The sequence below is a fragment of the Phaethon aethereus genome, assembly GCF_964289735.1.
Source record: "Phaethon aethereus genome assembly, chromosome: 13".
In the NCBI taxonomy this organism is placed as follows: domain Eukaryota; kingdom Metazoa; phylum Chordata; class Aves; order Phaethontiformes; family Phaethontidae; genus Phaethon; species Phaethon aethereus.
Window position 1 is genome coordinate 17,843,062 of NC_138589.1, and position 19,439 is coordinate 17,862,500.

General features: G+C 38.5%; 1 protein-coding gene across 1 annotated transcript; it reads left to right on the top strand.

The window, feature by feature from the left end:
- Window positions 1–104: 104 nt before the first annotated feature.
- Window positions 105–14,559, top strand: BCO1 (beta-carotene oxygenase 1; the record flags this gene model as incomplete). Its single annotated transcript, XM_082005602.1, has 11 exons — window positions 105–168; window positions 3,903–4,031; window positions 5,416–5,545; window positions 6,956–7,103; window positions 7,970–8,117; window positions 9,190–9,410; window positions 10,271–10,528; window positions 11,686–11,788; window positions 12,642–12,736; window positions 13,600–13,711; window positions 14,387–14,559. The coding sequence occupies 11 exons, from the start codon at window positions 105–107 to the stop codon at window positions 14,557–14,559; spliced, it is 1,581 nt and encodes a 526-aa protein (XP_081861728.1).
- Between the last annotated feature and the right edge of the window lie 4,880 nt (window positions 14,560–19,439).

The window sequence follows — 19,439 nt, forward strand, 5'->3', positions numbered from 1 at the left end:
ATCTTTATATGTAAGCGGAAAGAGCTGTTCTTCGCCCAGACCGGAGGGGACCGCTACGGCTGGAGGAGCAGCAGAGGACACAGGAACTGTTTCTTACATGAGAGATGGATGTGATATTTGGTAGAAATAAAGAAGAACATCCAGAGCCTATAAAAGCTGAGGTGCAAGGTAAGTGAAAGAAAATCTGTTCGAATACGTGCTGTTACTTTGGTATTTTCAAATGTGTAAACACCGAAACGCTTGCTCGCCCCAGACGACACTGAAAAGGGAAGCTGAGAAAGTGAGAAATGTTAAGTGAATTTTGTTTAAAGGACTGATCTTAGATAATATTTGTGCCCCGGCTGTGGGGTTTTTCTCACTGCATGGGCATTTCTGTGTACTTTTCTGAAAAGTCTCTTTGAACAGGGTTCCCGAAGTCTCGGGATTTCATCTGGTGACATGCCCTCCCCCATGGCTCTGCGCAGGCTTTCGGTTTCTCCTTGCTGCAACCCTTCCCTACCCTCCCTCTTTGCTCACTCTCCTCCTTCCTTCCTGGAGAGGGTCACTAAAATTGGGGGTCTTCAACAACAGTATTTCTAAATAGAAAAGCAGCAGTAATGGATGCCACTGTGCACCGTTAAAAAGAGGGTTCAGAAGTTAATCCAGTAAAAACTGTGGAGTATCCTTCAGAGAGATAGTTTAAAGTGGCTCCCTAGGGATGAACGCTTGATCAATCTATTATTTTTACTGCTTTTTTTACTTTACAGAAGTTTTTTGCTACAGCTACAGGAGAGGTTTGTTGCTGAGAACCCCCATTTAGTAAATACATGCTGCATTTTTTGTAACATTTAGTCCAAGAAATGGTAGGCATCTAATACCAATTTTAAAGTCACTTCCCAAATACGACTCTTAAGAAGTTGACAATTAAAACTTGCATGACTTTGCTGTTGTTCAGTTTGGTGGCTGAATAGGAAAATATGTTGTTTCAAATCAGACAAAGTGCTTTGTTATAATTTGTGGTGGTTTTATGCCTTTCAATTTTTTTTGCTCAAGAGAAAAACTTGTTATTGCAACATTGGAAGTTGTTTGCAAACAAACCAGTTATCAGACCTGATCTGTATTATGGAACGGTTGATTTGAACAAAGGCTGAGTATTTCAGTAAATAAAATTATGTATACAAAATATTCCTTCATTGGTAATGTTGATTCAGTATTTACCAATTATGAAAACTGAGGAGAACCTTGACCTCTTTAAATATTTTCCTAGCCCTGAGAGCTGCCAGTGTTTGGCTCCTTGTTACTTGCTATGTACACTGTAAATATGACCGCATACTTCTAACGTCAGCCATAATTTAACCCATGCTGTCCTAAACAGGTACAGCTATGTGATTGTATGAGACTCCATTGCTACGATAGTTAATAAACTTCCAGAGTATTTGGAGATTTTACTGTGTCACTTTTGTGTCCTCATGTGGTACAGAAAAGTATAATTATTTCCACTTCAGATAAAAGTCTGAAGCAAAAAAGATACAAGGTCCAGATTTTTAAAGCTATTTAAGCAGTTTAGGATGCTGATTGGTACCCAGTGTGATTTACAGAAATTCTTAATTCCCACTATGATGAATTTTCATCCAAAAACCTCACTAGATGACTCTGTGCTCCATGCTTTTCATACTGGAATAATGCCAGAAATGACACTGAATCACACCAGAAGTTTCAGAAGCGGTGTCAAGTCCACAGCGCCTTAAGAAGATGATCCCCTTTTTTCCCTGTTTCTCTCTTCCAGCAAAATTATTTTATTCACCTGTCCTGGAACTTTTTGAGCATCACTATTCTGATATAGAGGCATAATCTCTAAACAAAATTTTTAGCCCTAGGAGCTACAAGATGTTCACTGAATTGCAGAAATACCTGCTTTTCTTGAATGATGGGCCCCCAAGGCACCCAGACAGGCTGGGTCAAAATCCCACAAGACCTCATATGCAGCAGAAGTATTAAATTTCCAGCGCAGGGAAAGAAGGACTGGTTGCAGCAAGACCACATGCAGGCAGCCCCAACTTAGTGTTAGCAAAAGGTATGTCGGGGCATGACCAGCAGCTCATGCTCATGGTACAGATTTGCAATCATAAATGGCATTGGTTAGGAGCGCAGGAGCACGAAAGACCACACTCACTACAGGGTGGTTGCCCATAGCACTGCAGAAATAGCAGAGCCTACAATCTTCTATTGCCAAATAACAGAAACCTCTAGAAAGGGAAGTGGCACGAAGAGAAATGCTTGTATTTTAGGCATATAAGCAGACTAAACTTGTTCAGCAATTAAAGTTCAGTAGTCAGCCAAACAAAAATTATGTCTCTCTTTAATATATACTTCCTTAAGATCAGAATTCTGTTCTCTCTGAAGGATTATTTTCTTTTGCTAACTTGTGATTTATCCACTGTCTTCTCGCCAATTAATTTTAGTTACTCAAGTTTTGTGCAATTACCTGTATTAAAGGTTAAACCTTATTCATCCTATATAAAAAAGTACTAGAATTATTGCATTGGGACTTCTTTTCTTAGAAAGGCAAGTAAGGTTTAGTTTTTAAGGCTTTTCTAGAATATAATAATAATGATGAAAATCTATCCATTGTGTCAACAATTTTTTATCTTCCTCATATTCCAGAACTGTAACCCTAATGAAGTTGTCTGCATATTGTGGCATACAATATTAGTTTGTTAGCCTGACGGAGAATATATTTTAGGTAAAGCTGACATTTACTCCATATCCTTCCTTTGCATTTGGATTGTTTTCCCTTGGGTCCTTAATGTCATTTGTTTGAGGAAATGGTACACATCCTTGTTTCCCTTACCTAGAAAGGTAAAAATTCAGGAAATATTATCTTAGAAAGTGGTGAAAGTCCCTTTAGGATCTCAGAGAGTCTTATAGCAAAACAATCATTACCTCTCTGCAACTGCATCAGCTTTGACAAAATCGAATATTTCCATGGGAGGACATTTCTACCTGTTGTAAAGGGAGCATTAATAAGAAAGTGTATCAACGTATTTGACATGAGGTCACAAACTAAATAAGGAGAATTAAAAGTTCTGAATTGCTTTTTGTACAGAGACAATGTTCAGTGCAGGAAATGTGTGGCAAAGTAGTATGTGAATTTAAATATTCCCTCAGGAGGCATGCACACAAAGAAGTGAGTGAAGGTTTTAATTTAATAGCTGATATGATTTTGTTCAGCTCTTTAACCCTAATGACATTCTTTAATTGTTGTTATTCGGTGTGTTAAATGGTAAGTAATGTATTCTTGCAGGGATTTGATGAGGAACATTTTGTGTTCAAACCTCAGCAGTACTTATATATTTTTGGTATAATGTTTCTACCCTGTATTTGTGTTCAAAACACCAACATTCTGACTAGTGTCACAAAAGCACTCCCAAAAGGATACTGCATTATGCTGTGTAATTTAATTAATGAAATTTTTACTGGGATTCATTTAGCTTGAAGTTTAAATTGATGTACTGAAGGCCAATGCAAGTCATATAACCTATAAAATATGTTTATTTCTGTAAGCTCTAGCTTTTCCTGGCATGAGTAAAAGGGTTTAAATGTATCACTTTAAAATCTGTGTGCAGGAAAGAAAGGTCCAACTTTATTTAATTCCTGATACTTGGCAAATTGCACTCCAGCAGTCTCTTCATCTTATAGTAATCTCATTTAGCAATATTCATGCAGAATATTACTAGTGGCACATTTTTGAGCAGATCATATTTTCGTTGACCAAAGCTCCAGCATAATTGTATGCTGTTACAAATCTCGACTTACACCCATAGTCTGTCTGCTTATATGTAGCCTATGCCCTAAGGAAAATCGTCCGGTTACACGCCGCTCACCTAAACGAATGGATACTGGTCTCTCCTTTGTACTTATAGGTCAGTTGCCCTCTTGGTTGCAAGGGATCCTGCTCCGAAATGGCCCAGGGATGCACACAATAGGGGACACTAAGTATAACCATTGGTTTGACGGCTTGGCTCTGCTCCATAGCTTTACATTTAAAAACGGTAAGTTGTTGCACACCAGATTAAAAAAAGCTCAGCAACCCAATTCTTGGTGCCGTATGTTGGCAATTCTGAGTTTGATTAGTGTTAGAATGTTGCAGGTTTTGTCTGCAGAGTGGCATGTGGGGCGAGGTGGTAACCGCTTTGGGGAAGTCTCTCCAAATACGTACTCACAGGGCACTCTCCACAGCAGCAGCAGGAGCATCTCTGCAGGCTGTTACCAGGACAGATTATGCTGTCCCTTTTCCCGGAGTGCCAAAGTTCAGCATCGTCTGCACTGCAGGGCAGCCTGCAACCAGCTCTGAGCAGGTCACTGCAGGGCAGCCTTTGCCTTCCACCCAGAGCAAGAAAACCTCTATTGTTTCAAACTGGATCAACCAAAAGTACTGTAATATCCGGAGGTTTTTCTGTTGTGCATGAACAACCTAGTTTCAGGGAAAAGTAATGTTCCTCTTTTGGGATTTGGTTGCAGCTGTAACAGCTGCCAGGAGAGAAACTGGGCCACTGTGTCACATCACGTATCAACCTCACTTAGGTATACTTGACATCCCAACAAGCAGTCCTTGTCATCCTTATGGTGGGAAAACAGGCAGTTCCTCTATCCAAAACAATTTCATTTTTTGTTTTCAGTGAATGCATTTTTTATCCGTTCAGCTGTTTTACAGTGTGAGGCAGGATGTTCTACACCTAGGTTCTTGCTGCAAAAAGCATGTATCTCTGAAAGAACTGGGTTTTACTCCTGTCGTCTCCCATTCCTAGTGTTAACTTTTTAGTTTCTGTTTCTGTGATTGGAAGCATTTAATACAACTGTAGGATCTCCTTGCATGTCCAGCTCTACATCCTTAACAAAATAACCTATAAAGAAACCAGTGTTTTTCAAATTGCTAGTATTTTATTTACTTAAAGCAAACAGAGTTCAGTTAGTTCAGGTAGAGCGGTCAGTTAAATTGCTTAGGATAAATATTGATTCCTTAAGCAATTTGTTACTCTCTTGTGACTAAGTTTTGCCAGTACAGAAGATTTATCACCATCCACGCACTGATGCATAATTACTAATTTTTACACCGATTGTTTTGGTTTTCTGGAAGAGTTTATCCAAATCCCTCCTTTCCTCTCCCCAGTCCCCCAGTATTGTCCAAACGTGTTGGGAATCAAGGAAACTAGATAAATTGTTATCAATCTCAGCAGCCCCAAGAACAGTCCTGGGTTCCTTGGAGAGCTGAAAAAGCGTTCCAAAACAGGGATTTAGGGGCATTGTTGGTTTCATCACAAACTTTTCTAGGCTAAAGGACATCTGCTTGAGAAACTCTTTCTCTGACTTTACCTATGCTGATTTTCTAAAGCACTCAGTATGAAATATGATTGAAACCTGTTTGGCCTTTGTCAGGTGAAGTTTACTACAGAAGCAAGTACCTCCGAAGTGACACATACAACCACAACATAGAAGCAAACCGCATTGTGGTGTCTGAGTTTGGAACTATGGCTTACCCAGATCCATGCAAAAACATATTTGCCAAGTAAGCAATGCTTTTTCCAACAGGATTCTTCTATCTACTCTTCTCTCCAGCACAGTTGTCTTTCTGTTTACCCCTGACACATATTTACAAATACAAAATTTGTTTTGGAAATTTGCAATTGCTAAATATTGAAACGCCAACAGATACATCCAGCACTGCACTCTCTATGGGTTATTCTAAGGCAAATATTTAAAAATACTTTATCAGCAATACTGGCTGCTTTATTCACTATTGTAAGTAGATTTTATTGTAATTTTGAAAAAACAAATATTTTCTTTTCCAAGTGTTTTGCAGAAGTTTATAAAAATGATACTCTGTAAGGGGAGAAGCAGCAAAAAAGGAAAAGATTAAGAGATGGGAAAAGAATTAAAGCAAAGTTTATTCAACAAAAAGAAGAAAAGCATCAATGACTTTTAAAAAGCAGAAAAATCTTCTGGATTAAAGATACTTTTATGAAAAAAAATTTCCATTGTTTCTTGAGCCACGTGCAGTCCTTTGAAGGACTGCACCCATAGGAATGAGCTAATCTTCTGTTCAAAATCAGAACCACTTGGGATGACTGCAATAGCTGCTTTCATACTGTTAGAAAGGATGATAGGCCATATATGAGAGGCATGGTGTAAGCCATCAAGTTATCACCTGTCTTGTAAAATTGGCTGTGAATATTCCCTGACAAACGCGAGTAGCATACCCATCCATCTCTTCTTGTCTGAACTACCTCCGATGACCTTGAATTTGATATTTGGTGAGAGCCCATGCATGGATAGTTATCGCAAAATAGTTGATATGTTGTAAGCTGTTACCCTGAGATAAGATGCTTTTCTTCCCTCTTCCAGCACATAGGGTTAACGCTGGCATTTTAAGTTCGAAAGGGATATAAGCAAGTGTGTCTTGGCTTCAAGTGAATATGATAAAATCCTACACTAATAAAGGAAGCTGTCAAGCCCACATGTGAAGTGGGATCTTACATGGAATCGTAATTGTGATATGGGATAACAAAAATATTCCATCAGGGAGTATATTTTATGAAGGCATACCCTGAAAAACCTACCAGGTAGAAACTGTTAGGCCAAATTCTCACAAGGTATGCGCAGGAGAACGTGTAATTAGCCCATCCTGATAAACCAGTGCATACGTTACAGCTGATAGCAGGACTGGACCTGGATGCCCATTTCTGTATGGAAAAACAGTTACATGTCTGTTCTTAACCCTCGCCCAGGCCAAGGGCGTTGAAGAAGTCCATCTCCTCTGCTTTCCCACCCTTTCCACCGAGGCAGTGTAGGAGCAGCTGGAGGAGGACACAGCAGGGGGGAGGCAGACCCGGCTGGGTGACTTCTACTGTGCACGGGGTAAAAGCTAGTACAGCTGCTGCCGCTCTAACGAACCAATACCAAATTTCCCTCTGCACAGGGCATTCTCATATTTGTCTCACACCATTCCTGAGTTCACAGACAACTGCCTGATCAACATTATGAAAACTGGGGATGATTTTTATGCTACCAGTGAAACTAACTTCATCAGGAAAATTAATCCGCAGACTCTGGAGACATTAGAGAAGGTATAAACAACTGTCTGTCATTCTGGTTCCTCATCTGCTAATGAATAAGGTTTCAGGCTGACTCATAAGGATCCTTTAATGTGTGCAGGAAGCAAATCTGGAAAGATACTTTCCTTCTTCTACTGTTCCCTTACTTTGGAAATCGTGGTAAAGTGAAATAGTGAAGATACCACGTCTTTTAAGAACCCAAGAGTTCAAAATTAAATCCCAGGTAGTTTGGGCAAAGCTGGGCTTTGCGCAATTTCACTCGTACATAATCTAGCAAGGTTGCAGGAATAATACCACAGATCATGCTTACAGCATGATTATTTTGGATTATTTCCATCATTATGCATCTGTAGTTATCAAGTGATTTACATAATTAACAATTCAGTAGGTCAGTTATATGGCTACTCAAGTACCTTATGCAAGATATTACTTAATTATTAAAATGAAATCTTGACATATTGAAATACATGAATTTTTTTCTAGAATGCAGTACAGTGTGAGTACAATTTCCAAGCTTTAAATCAAATAGAAATCTTTTTGCTTCTGAAGATTGCTAGACTCATAGCCCTGTTAAATAAACTGCTTTCAAGATGAAATGGGCATTTGCAGAGTAACTTCTTCAGCCAATCCTCCCACTGTGTTACGTGGCTGCAAAGGAGAGGTGAACGTAATTCAGATTCTGTAACTTGTTTTAGTCTTGAATTAGGACATTGTTTGAGTACCTACATACATCATTTGGCTTAATTCTTTAAATTTCAAGGCCTTTTGAAAATGGAGTGCCCATAAAAAGCTGGTGGATTTGTGGTGGTAGCTGAGATGATAGATAAATTTTAATTCTCTTCCACATCTCTAAAATCTCCTATTGTATAATTTTCCAGGTTGACTACAGCAAATATGTAGCTGTAAATCTGACAACTTCTCACCCACACTATGACAGTGCTGGAAATATTCTCAACATGGGTACTTCAATAGTTGATAAAGGGAAGACAAAATACATTCTATTTAAGATTCCTCCTTCTGTGCCAGGTAAGATATGTCTTTTATAAGTGTTTTCTAGGAACTTGGTAACAATTTCTTTTCTTCTGAGGTTAAGGGGTGGTGATACAGCTCTTCTAGAAACCGATGGCGTTCATTTTCTTAATTTTAGCTTTTTGTGAATTTAACATTAATTTATTTGCCTGTCTGAGCATGTGCTGTTACAAAGGTTCATCCTGAATACTATGTAAACAGGGTATTTCAGTATGAAGAACCTTGCTTTTAGAAGAATTCTACTTTGAACATTACTAGAGTGAACTGACACTTTTAGGAGAATTTCCGTTCCCTGTATTGTTATGTGTAGAGGGAGGATGAAGGGAAACAATTTTGGGTACAGGGCAGTATATATAATTTGAAGTTGTACATTTTAATTTTCTTCATAAATGAAAATGCTCTTAAAATGCTGATGCTGTGATTATAAGGAATCATAATACTAAATAATACCTAATATAGAGTTAATTTCTCTCTAACCTGGCCTACACTAGGCCTTGCTGAAATAGTGTCCTTTGTTCACAGGGCAAATCACTTGCTCTTTTTCCTTCAAGACAATCTTTTTTTTTTGTGGTGGTGTTCAAAATCAGCTGCTAATGTGATGTCTGTCCTCTTGGTCGAACAATCAAGAGGCCTTCCACAGCTGAGAGATAAGTTTCTAATTTCTAGCTGGGGTTCAAAAAAAGTCAGTATAGATCAAACAGGAACATCTCCTTAGAAGTTCAAAAACATGGGGGCATTTGAACCCCCTTGTAAAGCTGCTGATTTAATTGAACATCTTTCTCCTCTATGCTGGAACTTCTGAAGACAGTAACCAGTAGCATCAAATACTAAGATGAGAGGGCTCTGTCTAAATGGATCTGGCGTTGTGGTATTACTGCATTGCTTCACTCAGATGGAAACTTCTGTGTTAATTCTGCAGGAGGAAACAACCCACTTTCTTAACAGGAAAATGCAAATAAAGCTGGGTGGAACCTGTTCTTTCCTACTCCATATGTGGAAGAAATCCAAGCACAAGATTGGATTGGAATTTATTATAAATATAATTTTATTTTTTATCATTTATGTTCAGAAAAAGAAAAGAAGAAATCTTGTTTTAAACATCTGGAAGTGGTATGCTCCATCCCTTCTCACTCTCTGCTCCATCCAAGCTACTACCATAGCTTTGGAATCACAGAAAATTACATTGTCTTCATAGAGCAGCCACTCAAACTGGATATTGTCAAAATGGCAACTGCTTACATCCGAGGTGTGAACTGGGCTTCCTGCCTTGCCTATCACAAGGAAGATAAGGTATTTTTCCTAATGCTAAGCAATGGAGTCAGCCAGACCAGTGACCTCTTCTGCACTGTTCTGTTTTTCATCTAGTTCATTAATTTCAGTAATCCTTCATTTTTTTTCCACCCTTGACTTTCATGTTGCACATTTTTTTAGAAGTTTTATTTTTTAAAATCTCCCATCTCCAGAAATTTCACATATAAGTATCTGATGCTAAAATGCTTGAGAAAGAGGATAGTTTGGCATTGTTAGAAATATTGTGTGCTAGCAGAGAAATTCAAAACAGCACTAGCATCCCAGACACATACAGTTGCTCCTGGTCCAAACAAAATACTGTATATTGTGGATGAGATCTGCTCTAGATCCATTGCATCAGGTAGGAGAGCCAGACTGGTGGAAAAGCCTGTATCCAACAAAAGGAGAGTCTTTCACTGTGGCAACTGAGGAAAAAACCCCTGTTTTCTGAGGACCTTATTTCCACATGCTCTGGCCAACAGTAAGTGGGGCGTGCTGGGGTAGAGGGAACGAGCACAGAGCACTACAGAGACTCTGGACTAAGGCAGATTTATTTAACTTAAAAATAGAGCAGGGGATTTTCCAGGTTTTACCAGAAAACTTCAATCCTCAGCCTAGCCCAAATAGTAATTTGTGACAGTAAAATGAGTTTAAAGCACATCCATGCTCATTTTACTCCTACATTTTTTGGTCTTCAGGTTGGAACCTCTTGTCTCCTAGCAGCAAATCCTGAGTTCTTGGTATGCTTCAGTACAAAGAGACAACACATTAGAATGTTGATGGCTGCCATTAGAACACAGTTTCCTAAATAACTGTTTGTGGATCATTAACGATTTTAAATAATGTTTCCTATCTTTCAGACTTGGTTTCACTTTGTAGACAAGAAGACTAAAAAAGAAGTATCCACCAAGTTTTATACCGATGCTATGGTGCTTTTTCACCATATAAATGCTTATGAAGAAGATGGCCACATTATTTTTGACATTATTGCCTATACAGACAATAGCTTATATAATATGTTCTATTTAAAAAACCTGAGTAAAGACTTTAAAGAGAACAACAGGCTTACCTCCATACCAACCTGCAAACGATTTGTTGTTCCTCTGCAGTATGACAAGGTAGAAAGAAAATCGCTTTTTAATCTGTTCTTTGATCAGTAATTTAAAATACATCAGTGTGAATAACAGGTGAATTATTAGTTGCCAGCCATTACATGCAACGTTCTGATTCTTTAAAAACAATATACACACAAAGTGTGCAGGAGTTTTGTTTTGTGTATGTATTGTGAGAAATGGCAATGAGCAGCTGGACATGGATCTAGGTTCTGATACCATCCCTGGAGAACAGGGCTACTGAGCATACATAATTTCCTTACAAGTGAGACTATTTGTAAAATGCTATCAAATACAAGCAGCTATATCAACTTGGCTGTTGACTGGAAGGGCATGCATAGGGTTTTGCACTATCTGTTTCTTCTACTTTACTGGAGCCTATCATGCTCCCAACTGTTGCAATAGTTTTATTAAAATTAGAAGTTTTCATTTAAGTGTGAGATTTACCAGGAAGAGGAAAGATTTTATCTTTCAGTTTAATTTAAAACATCATTTTACATCATTGTTTGCAGAGAAGATTTTATATTGCCCAGCAACTTGGGCAAGTTTCTGCCTGTTACATTTGGAATGGATAATACTTTTTCTTTCTACATCCTAGAATCTTACTGCTTTGTACATGTCTCAAAAACAGTTACGCAGCAATGACAAAGGATGTGTTGGATCACAGCAGCTATCCAAACTACCCAGCAATCTTAAGAATTCAGCAACAGTATATTAAAAACAAGAGTGCATTACACCTGTTTTTGCACTTGATTTACAGCAGGTGCAAAAAAACTAACCTTGGTGACTTTTAGTCAAAATTATCAAATTAGGGAATTTGATACCTAATTCCCTGAAACCCATCTTTATTAATTAAATTCACAAACTATGTAATCCATTTATTGTGCTGCTGGAACATAGACATATCTATTTAAGCCTTTCTAAAGGCTCGGTGTGATTCAAAATGATTATGATATCTTAAAATCCTCTGAGTATAACAAGATTTCTAAGGAAAAGGTCAGAATCAAATGTTGCAAGATAAACACCATAAGGAGGAACTTCTTGAAGCTGGATGATTTGTTTAATCCCAAAATTGTCTATATTGATATCCAGCCTGAGGAAAGATCTAAATTAGAAGCATATTCTTAGAGACACGTTACTTTTTCAGCATATGTCTCTTTCAGGATGCCGAAGTAGGTTCTAATTTAGTCACACTTCCATCTACCGCAACTGCCGTAAAAGAGAAAGATGGCAGCATCTATTGCCAACCTGAAATACTATGTGAAGGTGAGACATATCCCTTACACAAATGTCAAATATGTTCCCTTCCACACACATAGCTGCATTCTAGTAATGCCTAATAGCTGTTCGTATATGTAAGATCTTTATAAAGCTAAGAGAAATGAAGCTTTTAGTTAATATGTTTAGTGAAGATATTGACAATATCTTTCTCTTCTTTACTTCCCTCCTCTGGGTCTACCCAGTAATATATGACCCTGAACCTCTCAGATCCATATTTATGGAGAGTGAAATCCTTTAATGTCTGAAGTTACATCAGTTTTATGTTAGTATAGGATCCTGAGTCTGATCTTACAACTATTTCTATGTTACGCAAATCTACCTGTTACAAGAGTAATTTTAGTTAAATAGGTCTGTTATAAATAGTAACTTCAGTTATTGCTGTGTTTTATAAAGATTGCCTTTGAAAGTGGATTTTAAAACCTGTTTTAGGGGTTAATAACAGGAATATGTAAAGTGTATATATTTACCTAAAGTGAAAGCAGTTTCTTAGAATGGTAGCTCCAACTATATCTCAGATGTTCACATCTCATGGATTTATGAAGAAAGAAAAACAAAACAAACAAACAAACCCCCCCATAAATTCCAGTATGATGAATCCCTAAGAATGAAAAATTGTCATTTATGAACTTACAAACAGCCCTGGCTTAATTATGTTGTGTTAATAATAACCATCTTCAGCTTTTTATAAATTCAGACATACAAATTCTATGCAACATCTGTTTTAAATACTGTAAAGGTTTTTCACAGGCCAAAACTTCCTGAAGATTGTCATATATAAATGTACAGTTGAGTTCTTTTTCTTCTCTTGCTCCTAAGTCTTGAACTTCATTTTACCCAGGGATAGAACTGCCTCGCATCAACTACAACTATAATGGCAAAAAATACAAGTACGTCTTTGCAACGGAAGTCCAGTGGAGTCCAGTTCCTACAAAGGTATAATTAACATTTACAAAGTCAGAAACTGTATTTATAGAATACAAAGCAAATTTAAGCAGTTATAAGTAGACCACACTTTACTAGTTTGACCCAAAATGTAGCCTAATCTGCATTCATACATGCAAATTCAAAGTATGTGGAAAAAGAATATAACTGCATCTGTATGGGTAGAGAAAAGGCCTTAATAGAATTGAACTGAAAATGCCATGCATCGCCCCTGGGGATTGGTTTGGTCAGGCACTTGACCTATTAATGAGATGAAAATCTGTACTCTGTTCCTTCAGTAAGTACCAGTATCTGTGTGGAACTCTTGCCCCATTGGTTTAATCTTTACACATCACTATTAATAGCCTTTTTTTCTGGCATATATAACCTACTTAACAATAGAAGGCCTTGAAAAATATTGAGGTCACAATAAAAGGAAAATAATTCACAGGATTAGAAAATGGAAGATTTAAATCCTGTTTCCTGCTTTACTACAGAATCGCAGTGATTTGGCACAAGTCACTTAAATGTTCTGAGCCTTGGACTCTTCCTCTGTATAGTGAGGGTATTATCTATAGCGAAGGTTCTCTCATGATCTGTTAGGATTTGTAAAATACTTAAAGCCCATAAATGAAAAGTGCAGTTGTAATCTAATGAAGTGAAATTTAAAGAACATTGTGTGATTATGCAGCCACTAAATGTGACTCCAAAGTTTAACATTTTCCAGGTGTTTCCTTTTTGTGATGACACAGGTTTTGTTGTTCCTTAGCTCTTAGCACTGGTCCCCCATGCCAGCAGCCTGTTCATGTTGTACCTTTGGAATAAATCATTGTCTAGGTCACTGACATTTTTCTTTTCTGGTAACAACAATTTAGATTGTAAAATTTAATATCCAGACAAAGGAAATGCTCGACTGGGGAGAGGACCACTGCTGGCCATCTGAGCCCATTTTCGTTCCCAGCCCTGATGCAAGAGAAGAGGATGACGGTAAAATAATGACAACATTCTGAAAGCTGGGGTTACATGAGTTTTGCATTAAATCTTACAAGTTTCATTGTTCTTAGTCAAAAAAGCTGGGCTGATGCTTCCATGGTGAGATTAAAATTAGCACCAGCCATTTTACTCTTGCAGACAAAAAAACAAAGCAACAATAGATGAAAATCAGCTTGTGTAATGCCCCAAGGTAGCCATAAATGATAACACCAATGCTTAGGACTTCCCAGAGAGCCACTCGGAACTGGCTTTATCAATAGTTTGGAGAAGCTATGGAGTTTGGAAAAGCTGTGGGAAGTCAGTGTTGTTACAGATGAGAACATGAAGTGGCACTGCAAGTATCCCTGTCATCTCGATCCAGTTCTGTTCTCAGGTGACTCCTTGCAAAGCAGCAAACAGCTGAAAGGATGAGTCCCAAAACTGACAGGCACATAATTCAGTGTTGGTTTGCTTTTTTCCTTTCCAATGAACTGCAGGCAGCCCAGAAGAAAGCACAGACGAGAAGCGTTCATTAGGTCTTTAGCACTCTCAGTAGACTTCTTGATCTAGTAAGCACTTTCAATTTGTGTCCTAAAATTCTTAGGAAAGAAGAATTGTTTCCTGACAGTGTTATCTTTGCTGCTTGGTGTAACTAGTATGTGCTTCTAATTCTTCATTTCAATGTCACAGGCATCATTCTGACCTGTGTTGTGAAGTCTGATCCAAAGGAAGCACCATTTCTACTTGTCTTGGATGCTAAAACATTCAAAGAATTGGGCCGAGCCACAGTAGATGTAGACATACATCTGGACCTGCACGGAATCTTTATACCTGAGAAAGATTTGAAGACTAAGACTGAGTAAAATGCTATTTATCCTACTCCACAGACTGAGACAACCTTGTACTGAATGCGGGATAATATGATTCGGGAACAACCTTATGACAAGAAATGGCTAAATATAATCTCTTCAATAACTACATGTAATCTCTTACAAGAGATAGCAATAACTTTTATTACAAATAATTATATGCACAACTGGTATATAACTATTCCAAAAGAAGAATGATCAGTATTAAGTGCTAATGTTGTATACGACTTGTGGGGCAGGGAATAGGAGAAAAAGGTAACAAGAAATGTTTTGAGTAGAATATAGCTTTCTGAGCAAACAAAGTACTGTATTTATAGGGTGATACATGGCATGAGTCACATATGTCTGCAGGTCATGTAACTTTCATGGACTGTTTCAAGACTGCAGCTCACGATGAAGGTTGTCTCTTGCCAGAAAACCTCATGTTAAACTATCTGCTATGATACTAATAATTCATGGCAATGAGTTATCTTGGTGCTTCATTTCTTAAATTCCACCATAACCAAAGTATTACATTGAGGTGCTACAACTTTCTAATTTAGAACCTAAAAAAACCTGCTTTGCTAATAATTTCACAGTGTATTTTTCCCTTTAATGTTGAGAAAAACAGGTTACTTGAAATAGAATGTGTGGTTTTATGTTGCATTCAATTATACTTTAGTGGTATTCAATCTTAAGCACTTTGTATTTAAATCAGTTTTCCTTGAGGAGAATATCTGACATGGCTTTTCATGTAATTAGATGATTACATTGTGTAAAAGGTAAACAGAAAGGTAGTTATTAATATTGCTAATAGTTGCTGTTAATAACAGTATGTATATGAATGAGACCAGTACATTTCTAGCAGAACTCAGGTACACATGTGCAACAAATTGTTTAGGTGAAAGAGTAAAAGACCTAATTTAGACCGCATCTGAACTACACAGTAGCTGAAGCTACAAGCTATTGTTGCTATAGCTAAGCATTTGCTATCCAAGTTCTGACATGGGTTTATCATTGCCTGCAACAGATGCTTCCTAATAAAACTACACAACTCACATTCATAGTCGCAATTAAAAAGCACATTTCAACATAGAGTTCAAATGCCAGGTACACTGTGACTGTTTTTTGTTATGGGAATGGCATTTCCTAATCCCCTGAGTGTATTTCTGTTTTCTGATTTGGGGCATTGATTTTTCTTTAAATGAGAGTTATTTTTCTTTGAATTGTATTTCCCTATTGTAGATACCCTTACTGTTGGAGGCATTTTTACTGATGGCGAAAAATAGGTAGACATCCATCCATTTTAGGTGTTCATCTGGTCTGTACGTATCATCACACTACTTGGGTAGTTCTCACTCTTTTATACACATGTTCTCACAGTGTCTGTGCTGCTCACTGTGTTTTACGGGTAGGAAGCAGAATGAAATCATTGTCATTTACTATCTCATGAGAATCTGGGCTTCGGTGACTTATTTGTGATTACGTAAGATGTTTACAGCAGAGCAGGAATTGAACCAACATCATCCACAGTTCTTGTTTGCTCCGTAACAAGTGTACCTCCCTTTCTCTGCTTAAGACTTTGCAGTTTGTAAGTATAAAGAATACACAGGCTGTGTGTATTCACACATGTCACTGTGGTCAGATCTAGAGTTAAAATATGCAGTTTTGGGCATTCAAATGTTCATATATTCCATAAAATGGAAATAAACACTTCAGTAAGGTGTGTCTGCAGAAATAGTCATCGTTAGTGTTTTCAAGGCATATTACTGCTACTATTTGAGAGAACTTTATTCTTCTAAAGAAGAAACTGAATGCCATTTTTGTAAGTAATATGGAACCAGTACTGGAATGGAAGACTGACTTCTGATGTTGGCAAAAGACATCAGCTGTGGAGTTGTTTTTTTAAATCTGAAAAAGTTTGGATTTAACAAGTCTCCAGAAATACTTCTGGAATTATAAGGTGGTAACGAATCAAAAGTCTAAGCATTATTATAGATCTCCTGTTAAGAGTTTGTCTCCAGATTTTCTTCTGTAGAACTCATAGTATTATGTTTTTGGATGATCATGAGTTTGGGTACAGGAGTTACTTGACTTCTGAGGAGCTAATTCTTACGGGCAGAGATGATGTGATAGGGGAATATTCATCATAAAAACAATCTACAGTCTAAGAAAGCAAATGTGTTATTTATGTTCATGTAGAAATAGTGCTGAAAATAAATTACAAGAACTTGTCTTGGGTATGATTTTTAAACAAAGTGTGCTGTGTTCACTTGGTCAGTATTACACAGGATTTGATTAGCATCAAGTTTGTAGGCAACCTGAAGAGAGAAACAGTGATGTAAATCTGGATTTGCCAATCCTAGTATCCTCCAGTGGCAGAGACAATATGCCTAAAACCATATGGCTAATCACAAATTTGTTCAAGAATGTTTTTAGCAGTTGCAAGAGTAATCTGATGAAACATTTACCCTGAATATGGTAATACGCTGTATCATTTGTAGGCTGACAATAGCAAGGGGGAATGCGTATACGCTTTGCCAAGTGGTTGCAAGGCTTGTGGTTTTTTTTTGTTGTGGTAACATGGCACACAGTAATGAGTCTGTCATTTGGTTTGCTTCTCTGACATCTTTCGTTATGAATGAAAGCTTAAGGGACAGAAAGGTTTGATTCTTCTTTTGCACCACTTTAAGTCATAAGTTAGCCCAGTAAAGCTAGTGGAGTTATTGTAATGGCATAAAAATGAATCTAGATTTAGTGACTGCAAATAAAAAGAGTAAGGATAGATAGCTCCATTAAAGGGAAAAAACCATTGTTGAGCAAGAGAATCAGGCCATGGGTATGCATACATATAATTAACTTCGAAGATGTTATAAATGGCCCTCTAGTTGGTAGAGTGGTTTGTTTTGTTTGTTGGGTTTTTTTATCAACAGGTTTCATTAAATGGAACAAATAACAAAGCATAATAATTAATTTGTTCTCTGGAAGTGGGTATTATCTATTACACCTTGTCCCATTGCCCCACATATGCAGCAGGAGGAAGCAGAAACACTGTTTACTAGGACGAGTTAAAAACCAGAAATACAACTGTGTTTTCCTACATAACAATCTATGCAGGATACACACAAACAAACCAGTGTTTTTCTTTTTAAATAACCGGGCTACTCAGTGACAGCTTTCGCAATAATTTAAACCACTGTTCCCTTCGGTATGCAATTACCAAAGTATTAATAACGAGCAAAATACATCTTTCACCAGCAGTGCAAGATGCAGAGTGCTCTCTGCTTTCATAACCCTCAAAGAGAGATTGGGATGTGTCCTCTGGATCTCTTCTGCTCTTCCTCGTTGTATACTTGACATCCTGGATAATTACACCCAAGCCAGAAGTGGCCTTCTAATATTTTTAATGGGTATGTTATAAGTGATGCAAAGTTGCTGGTGTTTCATGCAGATTAGTATGTTTTTATGCCTTCCAACATAACCAGGATGTGAAACACATCCTCTGCTTCTAAAACTCTTGTTCAAAGCTTCACAAACCTAGAGCACAGTACTCCTCTCTGTGACCCCTCTCCAGTCAGAAAACACTTAGGCAAGGGTTGAACTGGAAACACTGGCGTAAATGGGGCTATTCACACTCTCACAAGCAGGCACTTGGTGCAGTGTTTTGGCTAGTAGGGTCTACATGTGCAGATGTCCCAGCTGAAATGTCCATCTGCAGAACAAAACAGCATTGTGTCTAGCTTGGAAAGGACAATGTTGCCTTTGTAAAGTCATTCATTTATCTTTCCTATGATGACATTTTCTGATATCTTCATTCTTTTTCCTAGTGGTAAAATGATTTGGAGACAACATCAAACTGGATTAGGATAAATTATAAATTTAAGTTGTCCACATTTCAAAGATAGGTATTTTCATACAATCATAGAACAGTTTGGGCTGGAAGGGACCTTTAAAGGCCATCTAGTTCAACCCCCTGCAGTGAGCAGGGACATCTTCCACTGGACCAGGTTGCTCAGAGCCCCGTCCAACCTGACCTGGGATGTTCCCAGGTATGAGGCATCTACCACCTCTCTGAGCAACGTGGGCCAGTGTTTCACCACCCTCATGGTGAAAAATTTCTTCCTTAGATCTAGTCTAAATCTGACCTTTCAGTTTAAAACCATTACCCCTTGTCCTGTTGCTACAGGCCCTGCTAGAAAGTCTATCCCCATCTTTCTTGTAAGACCCCTTTAAGCTCTGGCAGGGTGCAATAAGGTCTCCCTGGAGCCTTCTCTTCTCCAGGCTGAACACCCCCAACTTTCTCATCCTGTCCTCACGGCAGAGCTGTTCCAGCCCTCTGGTCATTGCTGTGGCCTCCTCTGGAGCCGCTCCAACAGGTCCATGTCTCTCCGGTGCTGAGGGCTCCAGAGCTGGATGCAGCACTGCAGGGGAGGGTCTCAGCAGAGCAAAGGGGCAGAATCCCCTCCCTCGCCCTGCTGGCCACGTGGCTTTGGGTGCAGCCCAGGACACGGTTGGCCTTGGGGGCTGCGAGTGTACATTCCTGGTTCATGTCTGGCTTTTCATCCACCGGTACCCCCAAATCCTTCTTGTCAGGGCTGCTCTCCATCCCTTCATCCCCCAGCCTGTGCTGATATCGGGGGTTGCCCTGACCCAGTGATTTTTGGCATCACTGATTTAAAGCAATACAAACAATAAAAGCATGTGATCCACCACAGCTTTACTAGATCAGGCCCTCTGAACATTTTATTCTCGCAGTGAAGAAACGGAAAGCGTGATGTCCTTTTGCGTCTTCCACAGCCTGACACCCAAGCCTACTTCCGACTGTCAGAGCCGGGGCCACGGTGAGCTGCTGCGTGCCCCCTCCTGGCAGCACTGACTGAATCGTCGGTAACGCG